We start from the raw sequence: 25,162 nt of genomic DNA on the forward strand, positions 1-25,162 counted from the left end.
GAAACACAGAATGTAGAAGCACTGTTCACAGGTATAGCAAACAGACACATATACATTTACCTTCGTGTGACGTAATGTGTGTAATGTGAAATGATAATATTAACACTTTTTTTATGTGACAAACTTTATATTTTGACGTATAAAGTGTCCTGAAAATGTATTTGTCCCCATCTGGATTTTTAAATTTTTTCATGCTCAAAATGCTCCAGTGCTGCTTGAGCAAAACAACAACTTAAAACAACTACCCAAAGAAGAGTGGGTCACAATTCTACCACAAGAATTGTGGCCAGTTATTCTAAATGCTTGACTGTAGTTCTTGCTGCCAAGGGTGGCACAGCCTATTATCAGGTTTACAGGGTAATTACTTTTCCACATTAATATTAGGTTTGGATTCTGTCTTCCTTTAATAAATTAAATAATCATTTAAAAACTGCATTTTGTAATTAGTTTGTATCTACTCACTTTGTCTAATATTAAAATGTATGTGTGTCATATATGCAAAAAAATACATGAAGGAGACACAAATACTTATAATGTACTGCAGTCAACTCAAATATTTCCCTTTTTTATCAACACCAGGGGCTTAATATATGTCTCTCGTGTACTACTTCTAAGACAGAAACACCAAGCAGCCTGCACGTGAGTCTGATCTGAAAGCACAGGACCTGAGTCTTATGCAGTCAGAACTCTAGGGCTTGTGCATTTGTGTGCAATTGTGCACACTTATATGTGTCTGCGTGATATGAAGCCCTCTATATACTACTTGGCAAATGAGTGGATCCCTCCCTCTGGTTCACACAGAAAGATGACAAGATTATTATTGACTCTAGGACTCTGTCAGCAGCACCATGGATAATAACCTACCTAGTGAGACTAGCTCAGAGTCCTCAAAAGCAGCCGCTGGTGAGGTACAGTGAACGAGTAGTTCAGTGACACATCTATCATGAAACACAGAGGGAATCAGCACCTCCTGCAGATGCAAGGAACTATCTGCAACCTTTTATGCTGCAGCTTCATCCAACGGGGTGTCATGTCACTGTGTTTATAGCTGCACTTGTGCATATGAGGTGGGCTGGTGAACAGGAGGCTGACAGTTGCCTAAAGCAACTAGGGGGTGGGGGGCAGAGGGAGTTGGGGTTTCTTGGTTGGGGGGGATATATAAATAAATAAGGCACCCACCTGCTATTTACAGATATCTTCTTTCCCTGGTGTGTGCAACAGAGACTCACTCAGTGGAATCCCAATTTCATCTACCAAAACATTTATGGGGGATTCAAGAGTGAAAGCTGAAGTCAAGTGTGTAGCTATACTGCCTCCTGGTGGACAGTTTAGTAAACGAAAAGAACCTTTCTGCCTTACTCACATGGCAACATAACTGCTCATCATTAATTACACTCATAGCAACAATGAGATAGATAGATAGATAGATAGATAGATAGATAGATAGATAGATAGATAGATAGATAGATAGATAGATAGATAGATAGATAGATAGATAAGACATGAATAATATTTCCAGCATTTTCTAAGAATCATAACAGGATCCTCAAAATTTAAAAATACAAATCGAAAAAAAAGAAGGGAAATATACGTTACTCCTGTTTAATTTCCACCTGATTTTCATGGGAAGCACATTAATGTTGTGACTGTCAATTTTAGGTGTCAGATCAGATTAGCAATTCCATCTGTCAAGGCATCAGAGACATGAAATCCACAGACCTCAGGTGTCAGCTGTGTAAACAAGAGGAGCACGAGAAGTGCTAATCAGCTAAAAAGGCATATGAAGAAAAGCAGGTTGCACAAACTCGCACTAAATATGCTAACAGATGATCATAATGCAGCGTCAGGCATCTTATTTGCTTTGAAATTATTAAAATAAAGGAAAGGCAGACATCCCGGTGGCAACAGATATATAATAATAAGTTAAAAACAATGGGACATGTTTGATAAAATAAAGAAATATATCTTATTTGAGATTTTATTGGATGCTGTATCATAGTTTTGCCTATCCAAAGAGACAATTAAATCCCATCCATCCATCCATCCTATCCCTGCTGGCACTGAGTCAGAGGCAGTGACACTGAGTGTGGTAAACTCAGTATTTATTCACAAGTCTATCACAGGCAAACATTATAAGCAAGACAGCATTCACAGCCACACCTACAGAATCAACAATCAATGTAACATGCTTGTCTTTGGATTGTGCGATGGAGGCGCAAGCAAAGAAAGACACACCTTTATACACTAAAAAGGAAAATGATCTCACTGATCAGTAATACAAGAACAGCATCTGAGAAGAAGGAATCATTTGGAGGAAGTCAAAATGGTTCATTGATATCTACATTGCAGAGTGGAGTCTAATGATGGTAGGAAATAGGACAGGACTGCCGGAGTCAAAATGCTGGTGATGTCAGAGATGAAGCAGGTGAAGGAAGATCTCTAGGTGGGTTGCACTAATGAGAGTCTTACAGAATGACAGAAGAGCACTGAGATTTAAAGCACACAGAAGAGAGGTGGATTGACTTGCAGAAGGTGGGCAAGAAATTGATTGGATCAGACAACAAGTCTGACAGTGTGGGGAAGCGGAAGTGATGTAAAGAATAGATTAGCAGCCTGAACACCCAGGAATCCAGGCAGATGAATGAATACAGATTCTTTTTATTGAACATACGCATAAGCTCCATTTAGTGCACCTAAAAATGCATTTATATGACCTGACATAACTGGCTATAAAAACAGTTAGATAGGCAGTCATATTGATTAGTATTTATGATAACTGCAGCATTACATTAAAGAGTGGGATATTAGTAAATTGAGCAATCTTTTGGTATAGTTGCAAAGGCTGACATTGCTATCTGAATCTATCCAAGATGGGGAAATGCAGTTGGATATCATTTAAACTAATGCAAAGTCACCTATAAAACTTTTGACTCAATGTCTTATGACAAGATCTTCAACCAATCCACCATTTTCTTTCAAAACTACACAATAAAACCAGAGCTTATTGTGGCACACTCACAGCTTGCCATGAGTATAAGAATGGAGTTTACAATAGTTTAATATATTGGAGATAAATTGCAATGGCTTGGCAACAGTGGGGAGAAAGAACTTCCTTTAAAGAAGAAACTTCAGGTAGAAGCCGACTCAAGGAGTAGCAGACATCTAGTGCAACTGGTTGAAGGGTGAGGGGAACGTCAGGTGACTAGGCTATGCCTATAGTTAACTAAGGAAGAGAGCAGACAAAAGTTGATGTGGTATGAAAACAAATAGGACATGAAAAGAGGGACGTGGAGAACTGCTCCGTGTATCATAGGAGGTCTGCCAGAAGCTTGAGCCTGTAACATCACAAGAATTTAATCAGGTTCCAACCCTAATTATAAGCTTTATCAAAAAGGGACGTTTTAAGTCTAATCTTAAAAGTAGAGAGGCTGTCTGTCTCCCAAATGGGGATAATGAGGTAATATGAACTCTTTAAGATATGACGGGGCCTAATCATTCAGCACTTTGTATATGAAGATGATTTTAAATTCCATTCTGGATTAAAATTGAAGCCACTGAAGCTAATACTGGAGAAGAGATATCTATTTTTTGAGTGCCTTGTCAGAACTCTTGCTGCAAGGAGTTTTTAGGACAATTTGACAGTATGAAATTACTCTGTGTGTCCACCCTGGAAGTAAATCCATGCACTAGTTTTTTTTAGTGTCAGTCAAATACAAACAATATTTTGTCAGCCCTGCACAGACTTGGGGAAAGCAGTAGTAGTAGTTTGTTTAGTGTGTAAGCTTAAGGACATAACCTGGTCCAAAATGGCAGTACTGGAGTAGCAGTAGAGTCCAAGGTGACACCATCCAAAGGTTGAGGTATGAGGTTAGACATGATTCATGGGGCCATATGTATTTTGTCTGCATTGCAAATATATGAAATATAAAGGCTGTAGAACAAGCTAACCACTAATTGCAGTGTTAGCAGTTTGATACCCTGCCCCTTTCATGTGCTCAAGTACCACTGAGCAAGACCATGATCCTGCAGTTTCTCCCAGTGGTGAGCAGCACTCATGGCAGCTCTGTTACTATTGGTGTAAGCATGTGAATGAGTGGAAAAGAAGCATAATGTCAAGGGCTTTGTAGAACACAGCTAACATTTAACAGTGCCTTTTAACTGCAGAACATTTACTAGTCACTCTGGTCTGCATTAAAGCAGAGAGATTTAATGTGTTCAATTACCTTCACTTGTTCAACATCAACAAATAATGTTTTGAATATCTACCAGGGAGCAAAATGAAAATGCTCCAAAGCTTTCAACAAGGAATACTTTTGATGAGGTAAAGCTTTTTCTTATAACCTCAAGAGACTTTCCTGTAGCTCTCTTCTAATTTCCTCCAAGTTGTCACGTGTGAAAACGTGACCAGATAGATTGTGTCAATTACAAGGATGCTTATTTCAAATGGACAGGAGGGCCTAAGCTGCTGTTGCTCTAAAGTATCAGTCAATTGATGTCATAGATTACTTAAAACCCCCTTAAACTGCAATTTGTGCAGCCTAATAAAGGCACGGACCATAAATTAGTGATGCAGCGGTTCCCACTGAAACCGCTTAATCTTCCTCAATAGACTGTAGTTATAAAACCAGCAAACAAAATTGGAACACAAACCCTACAATGCTCGAGAAAGAAACAGGGGCAACTTTATGATGATCATCACTTACAGCTGCTTCGTGTAAACCTTTAATTATTGAAGAACAAATATCAAACCTTGTTTTTACAATGTCTTATCCTAATGCTAGGATACCGAGTCTGAGGATCTCAGAAAAGTAATGTGATTATTATTATTTTATTTATTATTATTATTTTATTTTAAATGGTGAACAGGGTATCATAGGATTAAAGAAAAACCCTCATAAAACACTATTTAAGGCTGAAAGCATTTTAGCAGTGCGTCTCTAAAATAAATAAATATTAAAATAAATAAAAAATAAAGCACAAGGCTTTCCTCAATGAATGAACACCATGCCAAAAAAAGAACATGAAGCAGCAAAGTTAAGTTTGGACACAAGAATCAAACCTTTTTTTTTTTTCCCCTGAAATCAGTTTCTTTCATAATAGACATTTGCAATGCAGGGAAAAAAAAGTAACTTCTCCTAACCCACTGTTGAGTGCTTTGGTAGAGGCTTTAAAACATTTTCTGACAAGTTTATAGCACACCATGTTGACAAAAAACAGAAAAAAAAAAAAGCCACTGTACAAGTTTATTTACATTGCCGCTCTGTACATTTCAGAAATACCAGGCAGGGATTTACATTAAAGGCACAGTTTCATCCAACAATATTCATTTTGTCACAAAAATGTGGAATGGAAATAACTGTTTGCATTGTTTAACAAAGCTTAACCATGTTCTAGAAACAAATACCGTGCAAAGAAAGTGAACAGCCCGGCTGTTCACTTCAAGAAACAAATGCTGTATAACACGCATGTTTTGGAAAACACATGCACCGAACACATACTTTGGCCAAAGAAAATAAATTTTATCTATCATGGAACACTGATGTTGATGTCCTTACAGAGATGTGAAGTTTTAACTCTTTAGACACTCACATGAACCCCCCCCCAAAAAATAAAAAATAAAAAAATTACAAATATATTGCACAACATGCTTGGGTGGCGTTTCAAAAAAAAAAAAAAAAAAAAAAAAAGAAAAAAGAAAAGAAAAACCCCACCGTGACTTTAGTGACACCCAAAGTGGGTCAACGGCAACGATGTCAGTATTGCCTTGCTTCTACAGTGAGTAGCCTCTGAAGTCAACGCATAACTTGGATTTGTTTAATTTTAATTCCAATGTAAACATTTTAAATCCCTATGCCGTTACTGGAAATTTGCTACAGGAGTACAGTACCAGTTTATTAAACTACATGTTTTTATTGCATATGCCTTTAATGTTGAGTACTTTAACGAAAAAAAAAAAAAAAAAAGTTAAAAATACACCAAATTATTGAGAACCAAATGGGGGAAAAAGGCATCTTTATCACACAGTGTCCTTAAGTGTCCCAAACATGTGATAAGTGACCAAAAACAAAAAAAACAAAAAAAAAAAACAACAATTTTATCCCTTTTCCCCCAATGTTTTCCAAAAGATCGAAGTTACATTCACTTTAAAAAAAAAAAAGAAAAAGTCTATTTGGAAACACAGGAAGACTTGGTTGATAATCCTTGGATCCTCAGGCAACAAACTTGTTCTTGGTTGTTGAGCCACTCTTTGTGGCCGTGTCTGCATGTGACTGGTAACCAATGATCACTTTTGGTGGGACGCCTAGCCTTTCTTTATACACACGCCTAAAAAAAGCAAAGACATTTTACATAGTAGCTATGAGACAAACTCAGTCATTTTATATAAAAAAAAAAAAAAAAAAAAAAAAAAAAAAAAAAAAAAAAAAACCCCACACACATTTGTTATATCTTCCTGTAACAGGCTTCTTACTCCAAGACTAATACTATATGATACTACAGATCATTCTGAATCATACTTCTAGACAGAAGAGAGAAAAGACAAAAGAACAAAAACTTGCACAACAGCATCTAATGTGCTCAGATTTTTTTCCCTCATCTTTAATTGTGGCATTTTCAACTTACCCTATGTGTGTGATGGCCTCTTTATTTTCATAGTCTGTAGTCCATATAGCCATCTTATCACCTTTGGCTCTAACATTAATGACAGCTCCACAAACATCGTCACTGTAGTCGTCAAAAGCTTCTCCAACAAGACACAGGAGCTGCAGGAAAATATGAATTTTTAAAAGATTTGTTATTGTGGACACATGTTTTTGTTTTACATGCAGTTAGTACCTGAAAAGTTGTGTACTTAGCATTCACTGGCTTGTCACAGTTGTGGTTTGCTATTATAAAAAAAGACTGCTACATGGAACTCATCCTTTTATCTACACCCATTTACACTGTACATTCCTATTGCCATGTGTCAAAACATACACAGTGTACAAGGCCAATAGATGAAAAGAATGATGACTCTGTTAGAGCAAACAAAAATACAAGAGGGCGCAACATACCGTCTCCAACCAGAACCGATCCAGGTCTACTTTACGTTGCTGCTTGGACAGAGTTATCAGCCAGCGGCCGCCTCGCCGGTTCCTTTCATCTTCCCACATGGGCTCAATCCCATCCTGTATTCAAACACAAGCCCACACCACATACATCACTGTTGCAAACAAGTCATCAAGAAATTAATACATTAACAGACAACTAATTTATTAACTAAAGTCACATGAAGCTGAATTACTGAGACACTTGTATGCTCACAACTACCCTCATCTATGACAGCGGGGAGAGGAAAAAAGACAAAAAAATAAATAAATACTCTATTGTGGGATTTTAAATTTTGGAAGGTTTTTCTGTTGAAAGACCGGATGAAGCATTTCAATAAACTGAAAAGCTGAAATAAACCAGTCAATGCACACGGACTACGCCATTTGTCAGCCTAATGCAGAAGATGCTCCTTTCCATTCTGATTATTCGATAGGTGGGGTCCACTTTCAGTGTTTACTAAAACAACTTTTGTGAACCAGAGAATAGGAAATACCAGAAAAATGTCATTTTACATGGGGATACTGCAAGTCCTGAAAGGGACAAAAGCACTTCTTACCTTAAATAAAGAGTAGTCACAGCCAGACATCAAGTTACTTGACAGCTGAATGTGATTGTATAATCTAAGAAAGAAAGCATTTTTTTAAAGAAAATTAATTTCATGCATCACCAGCAACCCACAGCTCGTCTTGGCACAACACACAAAAAAAAATAAATTCCTATTTCATAGACTCAGCATATGACTGAAGGCTGCGCAGGACAAACATAAACATCAAACACTGTTAGTTAAGTTGTAGAGAGTCTATTTTGTTTTTTCAACTGTGAGGCTCATATTTTGTGACAAGCTGGATTTGGCAGTGTCTGTTGTGATGTCTGGAACAGAAGACAACACAGGAAATACTTCTCTCTCTCTCTCTCTTAAGGAGAGAGATGCCATCACAATAAGGCGTCAACTCTGCGACAAATAAAATTTACAGTGGTTCATAACTTCTAAGGGTCACCATTGGCCCAGAGACTACACTATAGGATCTATAGTTTAAGGATGGGCATGCTTTTTTCCAAGCTTAGTATAATGAGCATAGCATATGAATACATGCAACCTCTCCTCAACGAATAGGCCAATTTGAATTTCATTGAAACACACCAACACAAACAGGAATTATCATCAACATTTTTGCTCAAAAAAACAAAAACAAAAACCAGAAACCCATCCATACTATAATTCTAGCTTTGCATTTAAGTCTATGATACTGAGTGGCATGAACTCAGCAAGTAACAAAAACGTACGCCCAGAAGTCCTCCACAGTGTCAAATTTGGAGATGAGACGAAGGTTGGCTTGCCACGTTTTGCTTTTGTCATTCTTGAAAAACCAAAGAGCCCACCTGGGAAAAACAAACAAACAAACAAACGTCTTACTACAGAGTATGACCACATACTGTCTACATTTGTCAGGTTGGTAGTGAAGAAAAATTTGCAAACTTTTACCACCTCACACATACTATATAACAGCAAAATTCATTTAAGGAGACTCACACTACTGGAATATAACAGTTTAACTGTCTTCAGTATTTTTGCAACTGTTATACATAAGGTAGAATGATACATGAATGTTATAAGCTGTATCGATTTATACTTCTACAAGAAAAGACAGACGTGGATAAATGCTTACCTGTTTTGTAGTGGGTGTTTGATGTACGTTTCAGGATTCACAACCTTCTGAACAGCTGTTTCACATTTCTCAGTTTCACCATTTGCAGGAACGGAATTTGACACCTAGAAGAAAAAGAAGTGCAAGTTGTTTTGGTATTTTAATGATTATAACCAAGTGTGTGCACACGGTGTCTGAGAGGTTTAGTAATTTAACGTCTTACGATATTTTATCGTTTCAACCCATGCCACATTATGCTATCGTGTCTACATGTTCAGGGCCTCTTTAGCCCTGTTGAGTGCTCCACCTCCCCGTGGAACCATGCTGACGTAAAATGGCTTGAATCTACAGACTTGTAGCAAACTTGAGAAAAGAAATAGGTTTTCTCAAAGGGTAGCATTTATTATCGTTTGCCACTTTAAATTGCATTATAGAGAAGATGTCTAGCTCATTCTTAAACACATTTCCCCACACTGACCAACATTTGGTTTCCAGCTAACGTTAGCTGGAACCCACGAGAGTCGTTACCGGTGTCCTCTCATTCATACAAGTATCTGAGTTCAACTCAGGGCATCGACCGGGGCATATACCCAGTCAACGCAGTGTTAACCCGGCGTAAACGATGCTTTAAAAACAGTTACTGTAAATGGTCTTACAAGCAATATTGCTGATATTAAGATTTTAAAAACTGGCTATAATTTACTACGCTAAGTTGCTTGGCTAGCGAGTTCTGTTACCTGTCAGAAGTAAAGTTTACAAGATTTCTCAGACTCTCGATTATTTAGACTAAACTGTCGCCTAGTTGTCTTTTACCGCTGGTTAATTAAATACTCCATAAACGTGCTGTTTGAAAGATAAAGAACCACATATAACCTATTCTAGCAAAGGGACTCACCACCAGTGCGGTCGCCATCTTCTGGAAATCACTTTGAGTTTTTCGCCGTGTGTTAAAATAGCTTGGATTGGGTCGTATGGTAAGCACAACACGCATGCGCAAGCAAATACGTACAAAATTAAATATTGGTTCAACGTGTGAGGGGGAAAAACGTCATCCTCCTTCAGGTTTGATAGCGTGGACAGTGGTTAGTGGAAATAAACTCTGAAGTGATACGAACGCACTGAATAAACTGTATTCATAATAATTATGTACATTACGCGAAAACAGAATCATCTTATGGTTAAGACTGAATATTTCACTGTAGCAGTGGGAACTTGTCGATGTTTTTCTAAATAACAGTTTGATATGGACAATTATTCCTAAAATGTGTTGTTGCATTTAGGAAAATCAGTGTGTGTATGTGTATATATATATTTATATGTTCTTGTGTTTCGACTATGCATGCCTCTGACCCAAACAGCCTGTCAGTTTATACAGACCCTGATGCACAAGACATTAGAATATCGCAAAGGCAATTTTTTAAATTCATTTTGTACCTGTATAGGAAAAAGTATGACGTCCATTGTCCATTATATGATACACAAGAACTGGAAATATGAGTGAGTGACCTGTGAGACCATATTGCAGTATGTAAGCAACATTCTTAATTATTAATTTATTTCACTGTGGTATTATCTAACAGGTGCTTCCAAAATATAACAAATATTGGTGCCTTTATGTAAATTAATGATTAAATATTGCCATCTTGATATTAACCAACTAAATGTCACTGAAAGACACTGCTCAAGAGCAGCCAACAACCAACAGAAAAGCAGAAACCTTTGGTTTTACAGAGGTTTTAATTGAAATGGATCAGTCAAACATATCTTACTGTTAGTAAAAACATCTAACAGTCAAAAGTACACTATCAAAACAAGTGCTGAGAAACAAGTGCTTTAACTATGGCAGGAGACTCTTTAAAAGCTGGATGTGAAGGATGTTTCTTTCAGGCACTTCAGAAAGTCAACACTGTGCGGATACTGCAATGAGAAGGGGAAAAAAAAGAAAGTTAGGCTAAGGATGCAAGGCACTGCAGTTCAACAACAAAATACATTCACTACAGAGCCACTTCTATAAATTGAATTTCTAATGTGCACTGTTTTTCCACACCTCTTTCCAGCATGCATGAGGTCAAATCCCTCATTGATCTTCTCAAAGGGCAGTGTGTGGGTTACAAACTCATCCACCTTCAGCTTCTTACTCATGTAATCTTCCACCAGTTTAGGAACACTCTCCACACTCTTCCACCCTGAGGGTGAACAACAAAACCAGTTTTACAACTGCCAATATCAGTAAGGCATGACTGAACCATTTTACTGAAAGTGTTGAGGCAAAGCACCAATTACATAGATAAAATAGATAAATAATAGGTCTTAATACAACTAAAAGAAGCTACAAAATTTAACATGCTGAATCTATGGGTTTAAAAACAGCATATGCATTCCAGTTTTCACATTAGCCAACAACAATAAGGCTCATAAAATACCATTATAGATTGTGTTTTCATTACAAAACAATGTGTCCTATCTGACTCCACTTAATAAAAGGTTATGCTTATAAAAAATACACAAAATAAAGACGAAAGCTGCAGCCAGACAATATTAAGCACTTTAAAATAAATTCTTTAACTCAGGCCGTTACCTCCAAAGGCTGTGCCTCTCCACACGCGACCTGTCACCAGCTGGAATGGTCTGGTGGAGATCTCCTGTCCAGCTCCAGCTACACCAATGATGACACTTTCACCCCAACCTTTGTGGCATGCCTCCAGAGCAGCTCTCTGACACACACAAAAAAACCCAAACAACAATAAATAAATGTTGTTGTTTTTTTAAACTTACCTTGTACACTACTTACAAAGTTACACCACAGTGCTATAAAAATTGAATTCTAATGTGCACTGTTTTTTCACACATCTTTCTAGCATGCATGAGGGTCATGCATGCTGGTGGGCCTGAGTCTCACCATAATTTGCACATTTCCAATGCACTCAAATGAGTAGTCCACACCCCCATCAGTCATCTCCACCAGAACCTCCTGGATTGGCTTGCTGTGGTCCTTTGGGTTTACAAATTCAGTGGCTCCAAACTCCTTGGCTTTTTCAAACTTATCAGGGTTGATGTCCACACCGATGATCCCGGTTGCTCCGGCAGCCTTGCAGCCCATTATAACGGCCAAGCCCACAGCTCCAAGGCCAAACACAGCACATGTGGAACCAGGGTCAACCTGAGTGAGCATGAGGTAGAATACAAATGTGAAAGTTTAAGTGTTGTGCCTACATGATAAATAACCATATAAACAATAATCCAAGTATGAACTCTAAAATAGATTTGGCCTACCTATTGCTGTTCTTATGTTTTTTAAGTGTGTGTGTGTGTGTAAAAAACACACAATAATTGAAACATGGATCTTAACAGTTGCCTCCTTTATTATTCTTTCTGTAAATACCTGAATACATCATTTAAAATTGAAGGACCTGCTAGCACATCAAAAACTATTTGTGTGAAACTGCAAACTAAGAAAAAAGAATCTATCAACTATTTTCTTATTACTCTATAGGTGAGACTGCGACAAACATGTAAAAAGATTGTGAATATTCCAATGAAATCTAATGTTTTGCACGATGTCTTTGCTGATGAGCAGCGTCATGTCATTCCCACCTTGGCAGTATTAAGAGCAGCACCATATCCTGTAGAAATGCCACATCCGAGAAGGCACACTTTATCCAGCGGAGCCTTCTCATTCACCTTGGCCAGAGAGATGTCAGCCACTACAGTGTACTCAGAAAAGGTGCTGGTCCCCATGAAGTGATACACTTGCTTTCCCTTGCAAGTAAAGCGTGATGTCTTATCAGGAAGCAGACCCTGACCCTGGGTTACTCTGCAGGGTGAAGGGGGAAGGAAATGTGCAGATTAGCATGATGAAATGTGCAAAGAAAACATAATCTGTTCTGACTGAGCTTTTGTTGCCCTGTGGTGGGGCATCTTTCTTTAATGAAATTGTTATCACAAAAGTAGACTTCAGCACCTCAAGGTTACGGAAATAGGCCTTCATACATTACCTAATTTTCTGGCAAAGGTTAGTCTTGGGGTTTTTGCAGAATTTGCATTCACCACACTGAGGCACATACAACGGGATGACAGTATCACCTTAGAAAAAGAACAAGACAAAAACAACCCACATGCAACAAATATTTATTCCTAAGTATACCGAGAAGTAAAATATTAAAGTTTTAATGTTTTGTTTGGCAGTTGTTTACCTGGCTTGAACTTGGTAACACCTTCGCCAACACTTTCAACTGTTCCAGCACCCTCGTGTCCCAAGATGACAGGGAAAAGCCCCTCAGGGTCACTGCCACTCAGCGTGTAGGCATCTGTATGACACACGCCTGTAGCAAAGATCTGAAAGACACAGTGTCACTTAAAGTTCACGTCAGGCATGGCTGCTGGATGGAAGAGTATAATATTAGTACTACATTTAAAACATTATGTTGAATTGAACTTAAACCTTATTTATGAAAAAAAAAAAAAAAAACACTGACTAATTTAACATGTGGTTTCAAACCTTAAAAGCAAAAGCCTGGGGTTGATGGGATTGAAAGAATAAAGAGCAAAAACAAAGTGTTTATTTTTCTGCTTATCAAATAACACTTTCATAGGACTCTTCCTTGTTTATGCACAGCTCTTAAGCTCTCTTAAGGATGCGGTCTGGACTTTCAATGATTGCAACAGCTTCATTCTTTTCTTTCCACCCATTCTGAAAAGCCATGTCCAAACTTCTAGCACTGTATAAATACTTCAGACAAGCAAACTGCCAAAAAAATCTGCTTTAATAATGGAAGCTACACTTGCTGATGATCCTTTAATTAAGTGCATTTGATTAGCAGCACCCGGCTGCTACTTACCCTCTTAATTTCTATGGGAATAGTAAAGGTAGTTTTTCAAATGATTGCCTAGAGTCCTATGAAAGCTATTTATCACATGACTATAGCAACATATCTTAAAAGAATACACAAATACTGAATGAATCTAAAATGAACATAGTTTTGTTTTGTGTTTTTATTCAGTTGCAGTCAAGTCAGGCTTTAGATTTATGAACGAGTCTGATGATCTGAGTTACCTTAATGCGAACTTCATGGGCCTTAGGTGGGGCTACCTCCACCTCTTCAATAGAAAGAGGTTTCCCTGGCTCCCAGGCAACAGCTGCCTTGCACTTGATTACCTGAAGGCAAAGGACAGTATTTTTCCATGTCTACATGTGCATGTTTTTCCAAGTCAAGTGAGTAGCTGCAGCTGTGGGTTGGCTCCAGCTTTACAGTCCCTGTGGCAGATCGAGCTAGTTGCACCCAGCGTAGTTAGCCTTTGCACTCTGTCAAAGATTATGCATCTCTAAGATTCTTCCTGATGTTTGCTTTAATAGTATTCAGCCTACATAACCCCCAATAGCGCCGTCAGTCTTGATGCTTTTTAAACCATGCCATCACTATTATCACTATGGCTTTTAAGTGCTGCAGCTACTTGCAAAAAACCATTTGCCGCTGACCCACCAAAGTTCCCCGTTAAGTAATCGAACAGTGATTCTTTGTACTTCATTCAGAGCAAATTAATGCGTGCATGCTAGCTTACAGAACTTGCCAGGTTTACAATAAACTTGAACTTTAAGGCAACTTTACGACTAATGCACAAACGGAAACTTTGTTTGTTTTGTTTGTTTTTTCATATATTTCTTACACAGTCTTTGTGAACAATACTCACTTCACCAGCTGTCTCCATGCTCGTTGTTTCTAGAGAAGAAGACGGGCCACTGAGCAGCCGTAAAGGAGTTAACCTTCGGACCAATCAGATACGAGAACGACTAGCGTACGCATGACGCATTTGGGAGCAATGAAGAAAATAGGCCAAAAAAAGGGCGCTTAAGAATTTCAAATAGTTGCATGCTGCTGGTACTACTTATGTTACTACTGATAATAATTAAAAAAAAATATTTAAAAAAATACTTGTGAATAAAACGAATTAATAAATGAAAACATGTAGGCTGCAATCTTTTATTTTTTAAACACTTTTCAGAAATAACTTCAGTCATTGTTGAATGTCATCATTGACAGTGGGGACTTTTGCTTTTTGGATGCTGGAGAATATGTTATGTTTATCTTTAAAAGTTTACTGATATATTTGTACAGTTGGAATAAGTACTAACTCTGAACTTGAACATCTTAGTACTTCGTGTTAAACTAGACAATTGTTAACGGTGCCAGTCAACATCAATAATAAATGATGTTCTTGACCAAACATGCTTCAGGTGTCTTTAAAGAGTGAGCAGGATTACAATGCAATTTGTGTTTTGAATTCTGTTTTTATATTTCATTTTCACTCACTTATGGCAGTTAAGCAGCACCAGGCATGCAGCTGAAATACTGTTTCACACACATCTAAAATTTAATTTGGAATAACAATTATAAGCTATCAAATTCACTTATGATAGACCTGTCATACAAATATTAAAAAAAAATATATATATATATATATATATATATAATGCCTAAATGCCAACCTTACACAGCTGACCTCCCTACCAGACTCTAAATTTCCTCACATACCGTACACACTCTGGTGTTTTCAGTCTGTATTCTGTGTTTAACCTTGTCATATTTTCCTAATATCATAGTTTCCTTTTTAAAATCAGTCACTCTACTTCCAGTAGTCTTGTCCTTGTTTCTGATTGGTGAGATACTACCAGCAGCACCTCCTTCATGTAAATAATGTTGATGATGTTAGGATAAAAAAAAAAAGCTAGATAAGGAAATTATCTTTGATATGTTGAAGCTTGTTTCAAAGTACAGCACACTCTTCCAAATCTGCTTTTAAGCCTCAATATAAATCTAAAAGTCAGAGTCACAAACCATTTGTTTCAGCACTATATGAATAATTACTTCATTGGTGTTGTTTTCAATTTAGCACCTTTATTATTCATTTTGCACCTTTTTAAAAAAAAATAAAATAAAATAATTTATTAGAATTGCTTTTAGTCCTTATTTAGGCTCGGTTGTTTAGGTTTGATTCATCCAGAACCCAGGGTTGATTGAATGCTGTCCAGCTGTTACTCTGTTACACTGAGAAACTCACAGGGTTTAGTCTGAGACATAGATCAACACACTGTGCCCAGATACAGGAAACAAGATTCACACTGAACAAGCTGAGTTGGCTTTTGTAACATGCCAGACTCATATAAGAAAGATATAAAAATGTGAGTTTCAGTTATTGATTTTTTACCTGCAAAAATCAGAAGGAAAGAAGAATCCTACTACAGTGTGGGGAAAAAAACAACTAAGAAAACTTCTTTCACCAGTTAAAAAAACTGCCAGTTAAACTAGCAGTGAGGACAAAGGGCCTCCTGAACCACTCAGATCTGCAGCAGTATGCCACTGCTGCTCCTCTGCCCAGTCAGGAGGCTGTGGAGCGGGTGTCTGCTGTTGTCCATTATAGCTTTCATTTTGTTCAATGTATCCCTCACAACCACAGTCTTAAGTGTCCAGCCTCCTGCCAAGCACAGTTGGCTTGCCCACCAGCTGGCTCTGCGCCTTCGTGTAGAGCATCAGTGTTCAGTGACCAGTAGAACTTCTCATCCAGTGGGACACCCAGATATTTATAAAAGTGCACTACCTCAATGTGCTGCGCAAGTATGGACAAGCCAGATGGTCCAGCCTCAATCTCGTGAAACCGTCACCTGCATCGTTTTAAGTATATTTTTGCTTTTTAAAAGCATGCCAAACAGAAACCACAGACTAAGCCCATAACACATCAATGAATAAGACACGTTTGTTTTTGTCACTCAGTGCATTCAAAACAAGTCAAAAGAACATGATATCGATCACTTCCTCTTTTGAGTTTCCCACTTCAGTCTTATAAAAAGAACTGACAAAACTGTCCCCAAGTCACAAGTCATCCAGTCCTACTCATGCAGGACAAGAGATACGTCTTCTTGCCATTACAAGGAACCCAGTATGAGCAGAAGGATTCTCTCAGCCTTAATTTAAAGGGGTTTTGAAACATAACCTCCACTGGTTTGTAACTTGAGTTAAATAGAGCATATTTTTAGGTGACTTATAAGCAAGGAGATGCCCAAAGTAAGTAAAAACATAGTTGTGCCTGGTTTTTTTTGTTTCTTTTCTTTTAATTTCTATGTGGATAAAACTGCTGAATGATAAAGAAACAGCCACACAATTACAAAGCACATTTTTTAATTGAGGCATTTGATTGCAATGGTAACTCTTTATATTACAAACTACCAATGTTTTTAGCTGAAAACACGTCTGACATCCTGCACATGAAGACATTTGGACATGGAGGTTTGTGAATACGTTCGAACGCCTGTCATTCTTCTCACAAATATACAATAATCCCCACAAATGACTCAAAAAGGTTCCAGCTACAAGAATACATTTTAAATACAAATCTTGAAGATCCAGCAATCTTCTAAAACTGGTAAAAAAAAAAATTAAAATAGAACAGGAAAATCAACTCTACAAATAGAGACAATCTTCATATGAGTCCAACAGGCCAGGATCTGACACAGATCATAACCTTTTAGCTGCGAGAGTGACCATAAGGATGTGATGGTCACAATGAACCATCAGAGTCAGATCATCTCCCACCTATAAGAAAACAAAAGATCAACAAAGTTCAGACATAATAAACCATGTGTCACATCAGGGAAAATAACCAAAACATTGTAAGACGATAGAAAACCTGCCAACCTCTGAATCCACGTCCACCACCGCCACCTCCTCTTCCTCTGAAGCCTCCTCCACCACGGCCTCCTCCTCCACCACGGCCTCCTCCTCCACCACGGCCACCTCCACCTCTGCCTCCTCGAAAACCACCTGAGACAAAAAGAAAGTAAAATTGATCAAACTACTCTTGCATGCATTAGGCTTTTTCCATTTTCAATCTACAAAAGTAAATACTGAGCAAAAACTGAGCAGAATTCCTAAAGAAAAACAAAAATGTCTGTTTTGTTATATATTCTAAACACGTAGCCAGAAGATTAAATTAAAATGAGAATGCCATCTTACCTCCACGACCACCACCCCTTCCTCCACCTCTGCCTCCTCTTGGAGGCCCCTTTTCTCCTGGTGGCCTCGGGAGGAATCTCTGCAGTGGTAGTAGCTTCATCGGATCTATATAAAACTAAAAGACAACATTTTGGTTAGAAATCTAAGATATTAAATTAGTCACTAGAAAAGTTTAGTGAGACATTTTTGGTACCTTTTGTAGTTTCTTGAATGAAGATGCCTTCATATTTTCAGAAAGTTTTACTGAGAAATACTGCAAAGGTGGGTTAAGGAAGCAACAAGAACACTGACAATGTCAAACAGATTCCCTACTCAGTCAAAGGTTTAGAGAAAAACAAAGACAATAGAAAGGATACAAAGTCTCTGAGTTGGCCAAATATCTCATCGACTTTTCCAATCTGCTCCTTGTTTTCCAAGTACACTGGGGCATTGAAATAGGGAACCTTGTTTTCCTCTGTTGTGCACTTGCAGACAATGTCATCTTCACATGGATGCATGAACTCTCCCACTGCTGTGAAGACAATGAAACACAGTTAAAGTTTAAGACGTGCAATACCATGACTGACACCCAATTTAAATTTCTGTCTGGTTATAATACGTCAGCATATGCTTGACTGCTCTGCAGTTCACTTTATGGGCATCCAGCACAAGGTTTCTGTAAGTCTGAAATTCTTTGGAGGCCGAGGGAATAAATGGGGGTTAAAGGAAGTGACCCAGAATATATGCTAAAACAGAGACTTTGAGGCACTAGAATATAAACATATAAAAACAAAGTTCAAATAAGTTGGAAAAAAATTGTTTTTGAACAGCCCAATGAGTAGAAACACAGACACATCTTTAACAATATTACAATGTGGACTTAAAAATATATTCCATGCACCCTAACTCCTGGTACAGCATGTCATATTCACATTTTGTGGGATGATCATTAAATATATAAAAGATTGTCTGTAATGCAGTTTGCATTTAAACACATATTGCTCATATTATTATTACTATTGTTACTACTACTATCACCACTACTATTACTAATATTATATAACATCTTTTTGGTTTTCTGGTGTTTTTGGGACAATTTGGAAACATGTAGTTAAAGTTAATTAACATGAACTGGATCTTGAATACCTCATGTAGGTGACACACGGTGTATTAATTTCATACTCTCGTCACATAGAATATCTACTGAAGTTCACCATTCACACACACCCAAAGGTCCACCGTTGTTTTAGAGTTGCCTGCTAACACTGACTGGAAACGTATGCTTCAGTGGGCAATGTACATAGCCGCAGACACTGAGAAACCCTATAATGCAACCTACCCTCATAAACTGACATGCACCTCCCCAGAAACTTAATTACATGTCACATCAACACTGCCCACTACAACCGTGAATGGCCTGTTGAATACCTTTGATTTCTCCTATGCATTTCTGGCTACTTTTTTGATGCAGTGCTAGAATTTGTCAATGACAGAATAACAATGTAAGGATCTGTTAAAGGAATAGAAACCATAATACGGACTCACAATCGGCAGCAAATTCCTGGAGGGAGATTGCCAAAACTATTGGAATGGACACTAGGGTAATGTACAAAGATGTGGAAAAACTAGAGGAACAATTATAAAAATGACAAAGCATAGAGTGGCAACCCAGAAGGGGGAAAAAAAACTTTCTGGTATTTTTGTTTGTTTCTATCGTGACTGGCACCGCATGTAAACTGCCAGGACTCTACCACAAAGTAATTAACACAGTAAATGCTGGCTTGATAATGTCATCTTACATATGTTACATGGGCTTTACATAGATTCAAGCAAGATGGTGTGCGTGGACATCTGCATGCCTGCCTGTTCTTTTTGTTTGTTTTTGTGACTGCACAGACTAGTTCCTGGTGACTTTTCAGCAAACATAGAAAAGAAGAGACAGAAGACAGGCAACAGGACAAGTCTTGTTTTCCACATCCTTGGATAGTCTCCATCTTTGATGATGACAAAATTCTCACAGCCTACTCATCCACACCATTTCTCCATAACTGTGTAATGGTAATATTACAGAGTCAGTGTTTTGGCAACATCAAGACTGTTTACTTGTATCTCAATGGCTGAGAACTCACGCGAAGCTGTGGTAAAAGTTTAGCTTCACATGTGTATAAAGAAGCACTCGGTTTAGCGTTTTGTTAGAACTGGGCTTACCAACAACATATTCAGGAGGTCCATAGTCTTGCTGTCTGTTGAAACCCCCTCTTCCACCACCCCGTCCAAATCCTCCACCGCCTCTGCCTCCACCGTATCCTCCTCCACCTCGTCCAAATCCTCCACCACCTCTGCCTCCACCGTATCCTCCTCCACCTCGTCCAAATCCGCCACCACCTCGTCCTCCTCCTCCTCTGAACGACATTTTCCTCAAATGCTCTGTAATAAGAAATAACGAAAACACAAAGACGACACAGCTCACGTGATTTCATGCTTGAAGCTAAACACTTATGAATGAATTAGCCTGCCCATGATTCAGGCAAACTATGCCGACTTGGAAGCTCTTTCTTATGCTAGCTGAAGTCGTTAGCTCACGTTAGCATTACTCAGTCATTCAAAGTACGAAAATTCATCTGTTTTTTCTAACATAAACCAACACGATACGTAGTCGTTTAAAAACATACACACCGAAAAAGTGCGCAACACTGTTTTTGCACAAACAAAGAAAATTACTCACAAATTTGACCGAGTGGCTAGACTTCAGACCGCCCTGCCGAAATTCCATGCGACTACAACACGTGTGACCGTAACGTGCCGTAAAGGCACCGGGCAGTCTCGGAAAGTGTCGTAAATGCGCTGACAGAGCTAAACCATTGAAGAAAAACTAGAATTAGAAGAGGGTGCAACCTGTCTGCTGTTTGACTCGGTCAGTTCAACCTTACCCACTCAAATGTTGATATAATGTAACTCGCAGCTGTTTTGGTGATAAGTGAAGATTTAATTATTCCTTTATTTAAATTATTTTGTTTAAATACAGGCTGTTTTATATGAAGACAGCATCTGTCAACAATGGCAACAGTTGGAAAGGTAAGAAAAAAGTTGTTTTTAAGCTTTTTTTTTCTTTTTTACTGTTTGTCTTATAAACAGCTACTGCTGCTTTTTGGGGGTTCTGCTTTTCATTCGAAAGTTTTCTGTCATGGAGAGTGTTCGTTGTTTGTTTCCATCTGTAACAGCGCCCAAACACAGTCACTCATCCTTGCAAACTTGTTTGTTTTGTTTTGGGGTTTTTTCCCCTTTAGGTGATCACATGCAAGGCAGCTGTTGCGTGGGAGCCCAGGAAGCCTCTTTGTATTGAAGAAGTGGAGGTGGCACCACCTAAAGCTCATGAAGTCCGAATTAAGGTTGGGCACAGCTCAAATTTGTCAGCAATATGACAATACATATGATTTGCATATGATTAATCTAATTTCCTGTTAGTGTGACTGTTAACCACAGACACTTCCACTTCCTAAAACTGTCACATCATTTGGCTTGTACAGGTTGTTGCCACAGGTGTGTGCCACACAGACTGGGAATACCTGTTTGAGACTGGAAAAGGGATGAAATTCAGACCATTCCCTTTGGTACTTGGTCACGAGGCAGCTGGCATAGTGGAGAGCACTGGCCCAGAAGTCACCAGATTCTCCCCGGGTAAAGTGCGCCACAACCAGTCAGATGACATTTGTCTTATTTCTCTTTTTTTTCTTCTCAGACTTACATAATTGTTTTGCTGTTTTCGCAGGGGACAAAGTTATTCCTCTTTTTCTGCCATACTGTGGGGAATGTGAACGCTGTCTAAGTCCAAAAACAAATCATTGCAAGAAAAACTGGTGATTTTATTTCCCCATTTTTGAGACAACCACGTTTACTCTATTACTTAAAATGTGTTCACGTAAATACTGTTCTTTGTGGTTTTTAGGACAAATATGCAAGCTGGAGTTTTGGCTGATGGGACTAGCAGGATATCTTGCAAGGGACAGCAGGTTTACCAGTTCCTTGGAGTCAGTTCTTTCTCTCAATACACTGTGGTCCCCGACACCTCGGTTGCAAAGATAAGAAGCGATGCACCGCTAGACAAAGTCTGTCTGCTTGGATGTGGTGTCTCCACGGGTTATGGAGCTGCTATTAATGCAGGCAAGGTTAGAAAACTGAACTCTAAAGGTTCAAACTAATACTCTTAGAACAGATGTGACGAAGCAACAAATTTGAAAAGATATATTGATAAACATGACAATATATAAACAGCCAAGCATATTTTAACCAAAAAAAAGGAAAAATTAGTGATATTTGTATTTGGAAGTTTTCTGTCTTACAATATGCTGCAAGACTGTAGTCATTTAATATCAACACTAGATGGCAGAAATGGCATGAGTGCCTCTAAGTTTTCAGGATAAGGTGTACATGTCAACTACTTTAATTTGTTACTTTATACAAATTCAAATAATGCAAAGTAGTGCAATTGTTTACACATTTGTATAACATGTGAAATAAATGTTCCTGTTTTGGCTGCATGTGGAAAGAAATCTGCTTTAAAAATTGCCAAAGTCACTGAGGTGACCCTTTGTGAATAAGGGAGCAGCCAAAAGTAGGTCCACACACACATAAATAAAATGACAAAATGACAAAATCAGGACACTTTTGTACTCATTTACTAAAAAGAAACCAACTAAAAATGAGTGGAAATCCTTGCATGCGTTATTTATTTAGACATAACTTTAATCAAGATTCACAGACCTGATAATATCTCATGTATGCGTTTAAAGGAATGTACTCTAAATGTTATATTTACTGTAAAAACTATCTGTGAAAATGCTGAAATGATCTTTAAGAATTGTTAGTTGACTGGCTTCCAACTTTTGTGCGTTCAGGTTGAAAAAGATTCCTCGTGTGCCGTTTTTGGGCTTGGAGCTGTCGGGCTGGCTGCTGTCATGGGTTGCAAAGTTGCCATGGCGAGAAGGATCATCGGGGTTGACATCAACCCTGACAAGTTTGAGAAAGCCCGACAGTTTGGAGCGACAGACTGCATAAACCCAAGAGATTACAGCAAGCCTATCCAAGAGGTTGTGGTGGAGAAGACAGGTGGAGGTGTGGACTATGCGCTAGAGTGTGTTGGAAGTCCAGCTATCATGGTGGGTGCCTCATTTGAAATTTGGCGTGCGATTGTTCAATGCAAATTAAGTCTTGTGACTATAATTGGAATACACTGTACAATGTCTTCCTTGTTAACCTAGATTTGATCTCTTTTGCAAAAGTGACACAAGTGAAACAGTTCTATAATGATACAAATACAAAATGATAATTAGCTAAGCAACTGCTTCTGTCACCCTAGAATGCTGCATTTGAGTCCACAAGAGATGCCTGGGGTACTTGCGTCATTGCTGGATGGACAGAGACAGAAGTAATGAGCATTTCAGTTGAAAAGCTTCTCATGGGACGTACCTTAAAGGGCACTTATTTTGGAGGTGAAGTAAAAAAAATTACCATACATATTAGATTATTTAACAGCATTTCATAACGCATCAACAGGTTTATGGTAACTGGTGTAATTGTGGAATTGAGTGATGAACATAAAATTGAGTGTATCATCCTGAAAAACTGTCCCTAATGTTGCCCTTCAGTGCAAAATCGAATGTTATATTGGAGTAAAAAACCTTACTATTGGATTATTAATATTTAAAATGTGTTAAAAATTATATTACAAATGCTTTGGCATTAGAATTTTATTTTGTAATTTTTTTAGGTAAAGCATTAAAAACAATCATTGCTTGTTTTCTCTGATCAACATTCCTGAACCTAAATATTATTGAAGTACAATTTAATAACCCAAAGAATAACCCCAAAAAATAGAATCTGTAAAAAGTCTTGAGTTGTGCTCAGTTAACAAATTAAACAATCGATGAATCGTCTAAATTTCTGTCAAAATACCCATCAGTTTTTGGTTCCTGAGTTCAAAACGTATATAAGAAGAAGTTCAGTGAGAACAGACAGTTAGGTATATCCTACATAAACTATATAATCACTTTTACAGTTTGTAACAACACATTTACATATGTTTCATGTACTATGAGCACATCAAACTCACATCTGATGTGCACTGAACTGGCTGTGAATGTGTCCACAGGACGGTCTTACAACAATGCAATTCATATTACATGAAAACATGTTTACAAATTGAGCTTGTTAACTTTTTCTAAAGGGTGGAAGAGTGTGAAGGATGTGCCTAAACTGGTGGATGACTACATGAATCACAAGTTGAAACTGGATGAGTTTATTACGGAGAAGCTCCCGCTGGTTCAAATCAATAAGGCCTTTGACCTTTTAAAAAGTGGTAAAAGGTGAGACCTTTCATATGTGTACATAAACAACAACGAAAAAGTCTACTTAGCCATAAATATTGGGGCTGAATTGCTATATAGGGACAAAATTGTGTATGTAAGAAAAGTATTTTCAAATCTTTAACGTCTGTCTAACATGTTCTGTTTGGTTAAACAAATCACTAGATTCAATTTGATTGATCTTTAGAAATAATTTCAGAAACTTATTTCCCAGGACATTAAAATTTAAATACTATTTGGTATAGTGTGTCCTTAATATTTCTATTGATTAAGTATTTGATTACCTTGAGACCTTAAAACATCCAAATATTCACATTGATTAAGCTAGAACAGTGACTTGTGGCTTAAAAAAATGGATAATGTTTGTAGTAATGTCCACTGGATTGATTAATTGTATAAACATTGCAATTCTATTGTAGGATGGATGTTTTGGTTCTGTTGGGAATTGAAACTTCGATATTAATTCATCTTCTTCTTTTTATTTTCTTAGCATCCGCACTGTCGTCAGCCTTCAAGATTCTTAAACAAAGGATAAACCTTTAATGTCTGCTCATAAAATGAAGTATTCTGTCACTTTTATAACATTTTGCATTGTTTTTGTCATTTTTGTGTTAGTTTGACAATTACAATATTTTCCATGCTCGGCTTTGTAGGAAATGACATGCCACCATCTGCCACTAGATGGCAGTCGTGTAAAAGCTTTGATGTTTAGGTCCACTAAAGGCATCATCTCAATAAAAACAGGTTTTCAGTGTGCAAAGAATCATTTATTCATGTGGATTTCTGAGATTATTGTTTTTGTTTATCATGATCCATCACACAAAAATGTTTACTTCTTTTTTTTTTTTGTAAATTGGTTGTAATTTATAAATATACAGCATCTGCAGGAACATCAGGGCAATTTTTTTTTGTCATGCTTGGAAGCTGCAACGATGGTCATTCTAATCCAGATATCAATGTACAGCAATAGTTGTAATTAAATACCCTTGTATAGAAGGTGCTCTAAAAGACACAGGAACCAAGTAGCTGAATCTGTCATAAACCATGAAGAAGCATCTGCTTCATGTGGTCAGGCTTACCA

General features: G+C 37.8%; 4 protein-coding genes across 4 annotated transcripts; 1 reads left to right on the forward strand and 3 right to left on the reverse strand.

Moving 5' to 3' along the window:
* Positions 1 to 5,229: 5,229 nt before the first annotated feature.
* On the reverse strand, positions 5,230 to 9,741 carry LOC146716850 (eukaryotic translation initiation factor 4E-1A-like). The gene is made up of 7 exons (XM_085468923.1): positions 9,631 to 9,741; positions 8,757 to 8,860; positions 8,374 to 8,469; positions 7,646 to 7,709; positions 7,053 to 7,166; positions 6,622 to 6,761; positions 5,230 to 6,324 (listed from the first exon to the last, which is right to left on the reverse strand). The coding sequence occupies exons 1-7, from the start codon at positions 9,724 to 9,726 to the stop codon at positions 6,210 to 6,212; spliced, it is 729 nt and encodes a 242-aa protein (XP_085325049.1). The 5' UTR covers positions 9,727 to 9,741; the 3' UTR covers positions 5,230 to 6,209.
* A 712-nt stretch (positions 9,742 to 10,453) lies between these two features.
* On the reverse strand, positions 10,454 to 14,501 carry LOC146716851 (alcohol dehydrogenase class-3). The gene is made up of 9 exons (XM_085468948.1): positions 14,424 to 14,501; positions 13,789 to 13,890; positions 12,929 to 13,070; positions 12,731 to 12,818; positions 12,330 to 12,549; positions 11,635 to 11,895; positions 11,314 to 11,449; positions 10,783 to 10,921; positions 10,454 to 10,652 (listed from the first exon to the last, which is right to left on the reverse strand). Exons 1-9 carry the CDS (start codon positions 14,439 to 14,441, stop codon positions 10,628 to 10,630), a joined length of 1,131 nt encoding a protein of 376 aa, XP_085325074.1. The 5' UTR covers positions 14,442 to 14,501; the 3' UTR covers positions 10,454 to 10,627.
* A 2,383-nt stretch (positions 14,502 to 16,884) lies between these two features.
* gar1 (GAR1 homolog, ribonucleoprotein) lies at positions 16,885 to 20,505 on the reverse strand. Its single transcript, XM_085468963.1, has 7 exons — positions 20,445 to 20,505; positions 19,928 to 20,146; positions 18,097 to 18,251; positions 17,934 to 17,993; positions 17,741 to 17,855; positions 17,423 to 17,548; positions 16,885 to 17,320 (listed from the first exon to the last, which is right to left on the reverse strand). Exons 2-7 carry the CDS (start codon positions 20,130 to 20,132, stop codon positions 17,310 to 17,312), a joined length of 672 nt encoding a protein of 223 aa, XP_085325089.1. The 5' UTR covers positions 20,133 to 20,146; positions 20,445 to 20,505; the 3' UTR covers positions 16,885 to 17,309.
* A 54-nt stretch (positions 20,506 to 20,559) lies between these two features.
* LOC146716853 (alcohol dehydrogenase class-3-like) lies at positions 20,560 to 24,895 on the forward strand. Its single transcript, XM_085468935.1, has 10 exons — positions 20,560 to 20,633; positions 20,745 to 20,794; positions 21,007 to 21,108; positions 21,247 to 21,397; positions 21,489 to 21,576; positions 21,666 to 21,885; positions 22,615 to 22,875; positions 23,076 to 23,208; positions 23,943 to 24,081; positions 24,572 to 24,895. The coding sequence occupies exons 2-10, from the start codon at positions 20,777 to 20,779 to the stop codon at positions 24,603 to 24,605; spliced, it is 1,146 nt and encodes a 381-aa protein (XP_085325061.1). The 5' UTR covers positions 20,560 to 20,633; positions 20,745 to 20,776; the 3' UTR covers positions 24,606 to 24,895.
* Positions 24,896 to 25,162: the final 267 nt, after the last annotated feature.

Source organism: Copadichromis virginalis, linkage group LG2, assembly GCF_057382275.1.
Source record: "Copadichromis virginalis isolate Kocher_CV1m ecotype Utaka linkage group LG2, C_Virginalis_male_GT1.1, whole genome shotgun sequence".
NCBI classification, from domain to species: domain Eukaryota; kingdom Metazoa; phylum Chordata; class Actinopteri; order Cichliformes; family Cichlidae; genus Copadichromis; species Copadichromis virginalis.

Bases quoted from the DNA above. Each gene is read 5' to 3' on its own strand.
- LOC146716851 (XM_085468948.1), bottom strand. The intron at 12,550-12,730 runs GTAATGTATGAA...TTCACCCTGCAG, and splicing joins AACCTTTGCCAGAAAATTAG to AGTAACCCAGGGTCAGGGTC. The intron at 11,450-11,634 runs GTGAGACTCAGG...TGTGTGTGTCAG, and splicing joins TTGGAAATGTGCAAATTATG to AGAGCTGCTCTGGAGGCATG.
- LOC146716853 (XM_085468935.1), top strand. The intron at 21,886-22,614 runs GTTAGAAAACTG...TTGTGCGTTCAG, and splicing joins CTGCTATTAATGCAGGCAAG to GTTGAAAAAGATTCCTCGTG. The intron at 24,082-24,571 runs GTGAGACCTTTC...TTATTTTCTTAG, and splicing joins CTTTTAAAAAGTGGTAAAAG to CATCCGCACTGTCGTCAGCC.
- gar1 (XM_085468963.1), bottom strand. From the start codon at position 20,132: ATGTCGTTCAGAGGAGGAGGAGGACGAGGTGGTGGCGGATTTGGACGA. The intron at 18,252-19,927 runs GTAAGCCCAGTT...TTGTCTTCACAG, and splicing joins ACCTCCTGAATATGTTGTTG to CAGTGGGAGAGTTCATGCAT. The intron at 17,549-17,740 runs GTAAGATGGCAT...TTTTTGTCTCAG, and splicing joins AAGGGGTGGTGGTCGTGGAG to GTGGTTTTCGAGGAGGCAGA.
- LOC146716850 (XM_085468923.1), bottom strand. From the start codon at position 9,726: ATGCGTGTTGTGCTTACCATACGACCCAATCCAAGCTATTTTAACACA. The intron at 8,470-8,756 runs GTAAGCATTTAT...TGTTTTTCCCAG, and splicing joins AAACACCCACTACAAAACAG to GTGGGCTCTTTGGTTTTTCA. The intron at 6,762-7,052 runs GTATGTTGCGCC...ATTTTCCTGCAG, and splicing joins ATCGGTTCTGGTTGGAGACG to CTCCTGTGTCTTGTTGGAGA.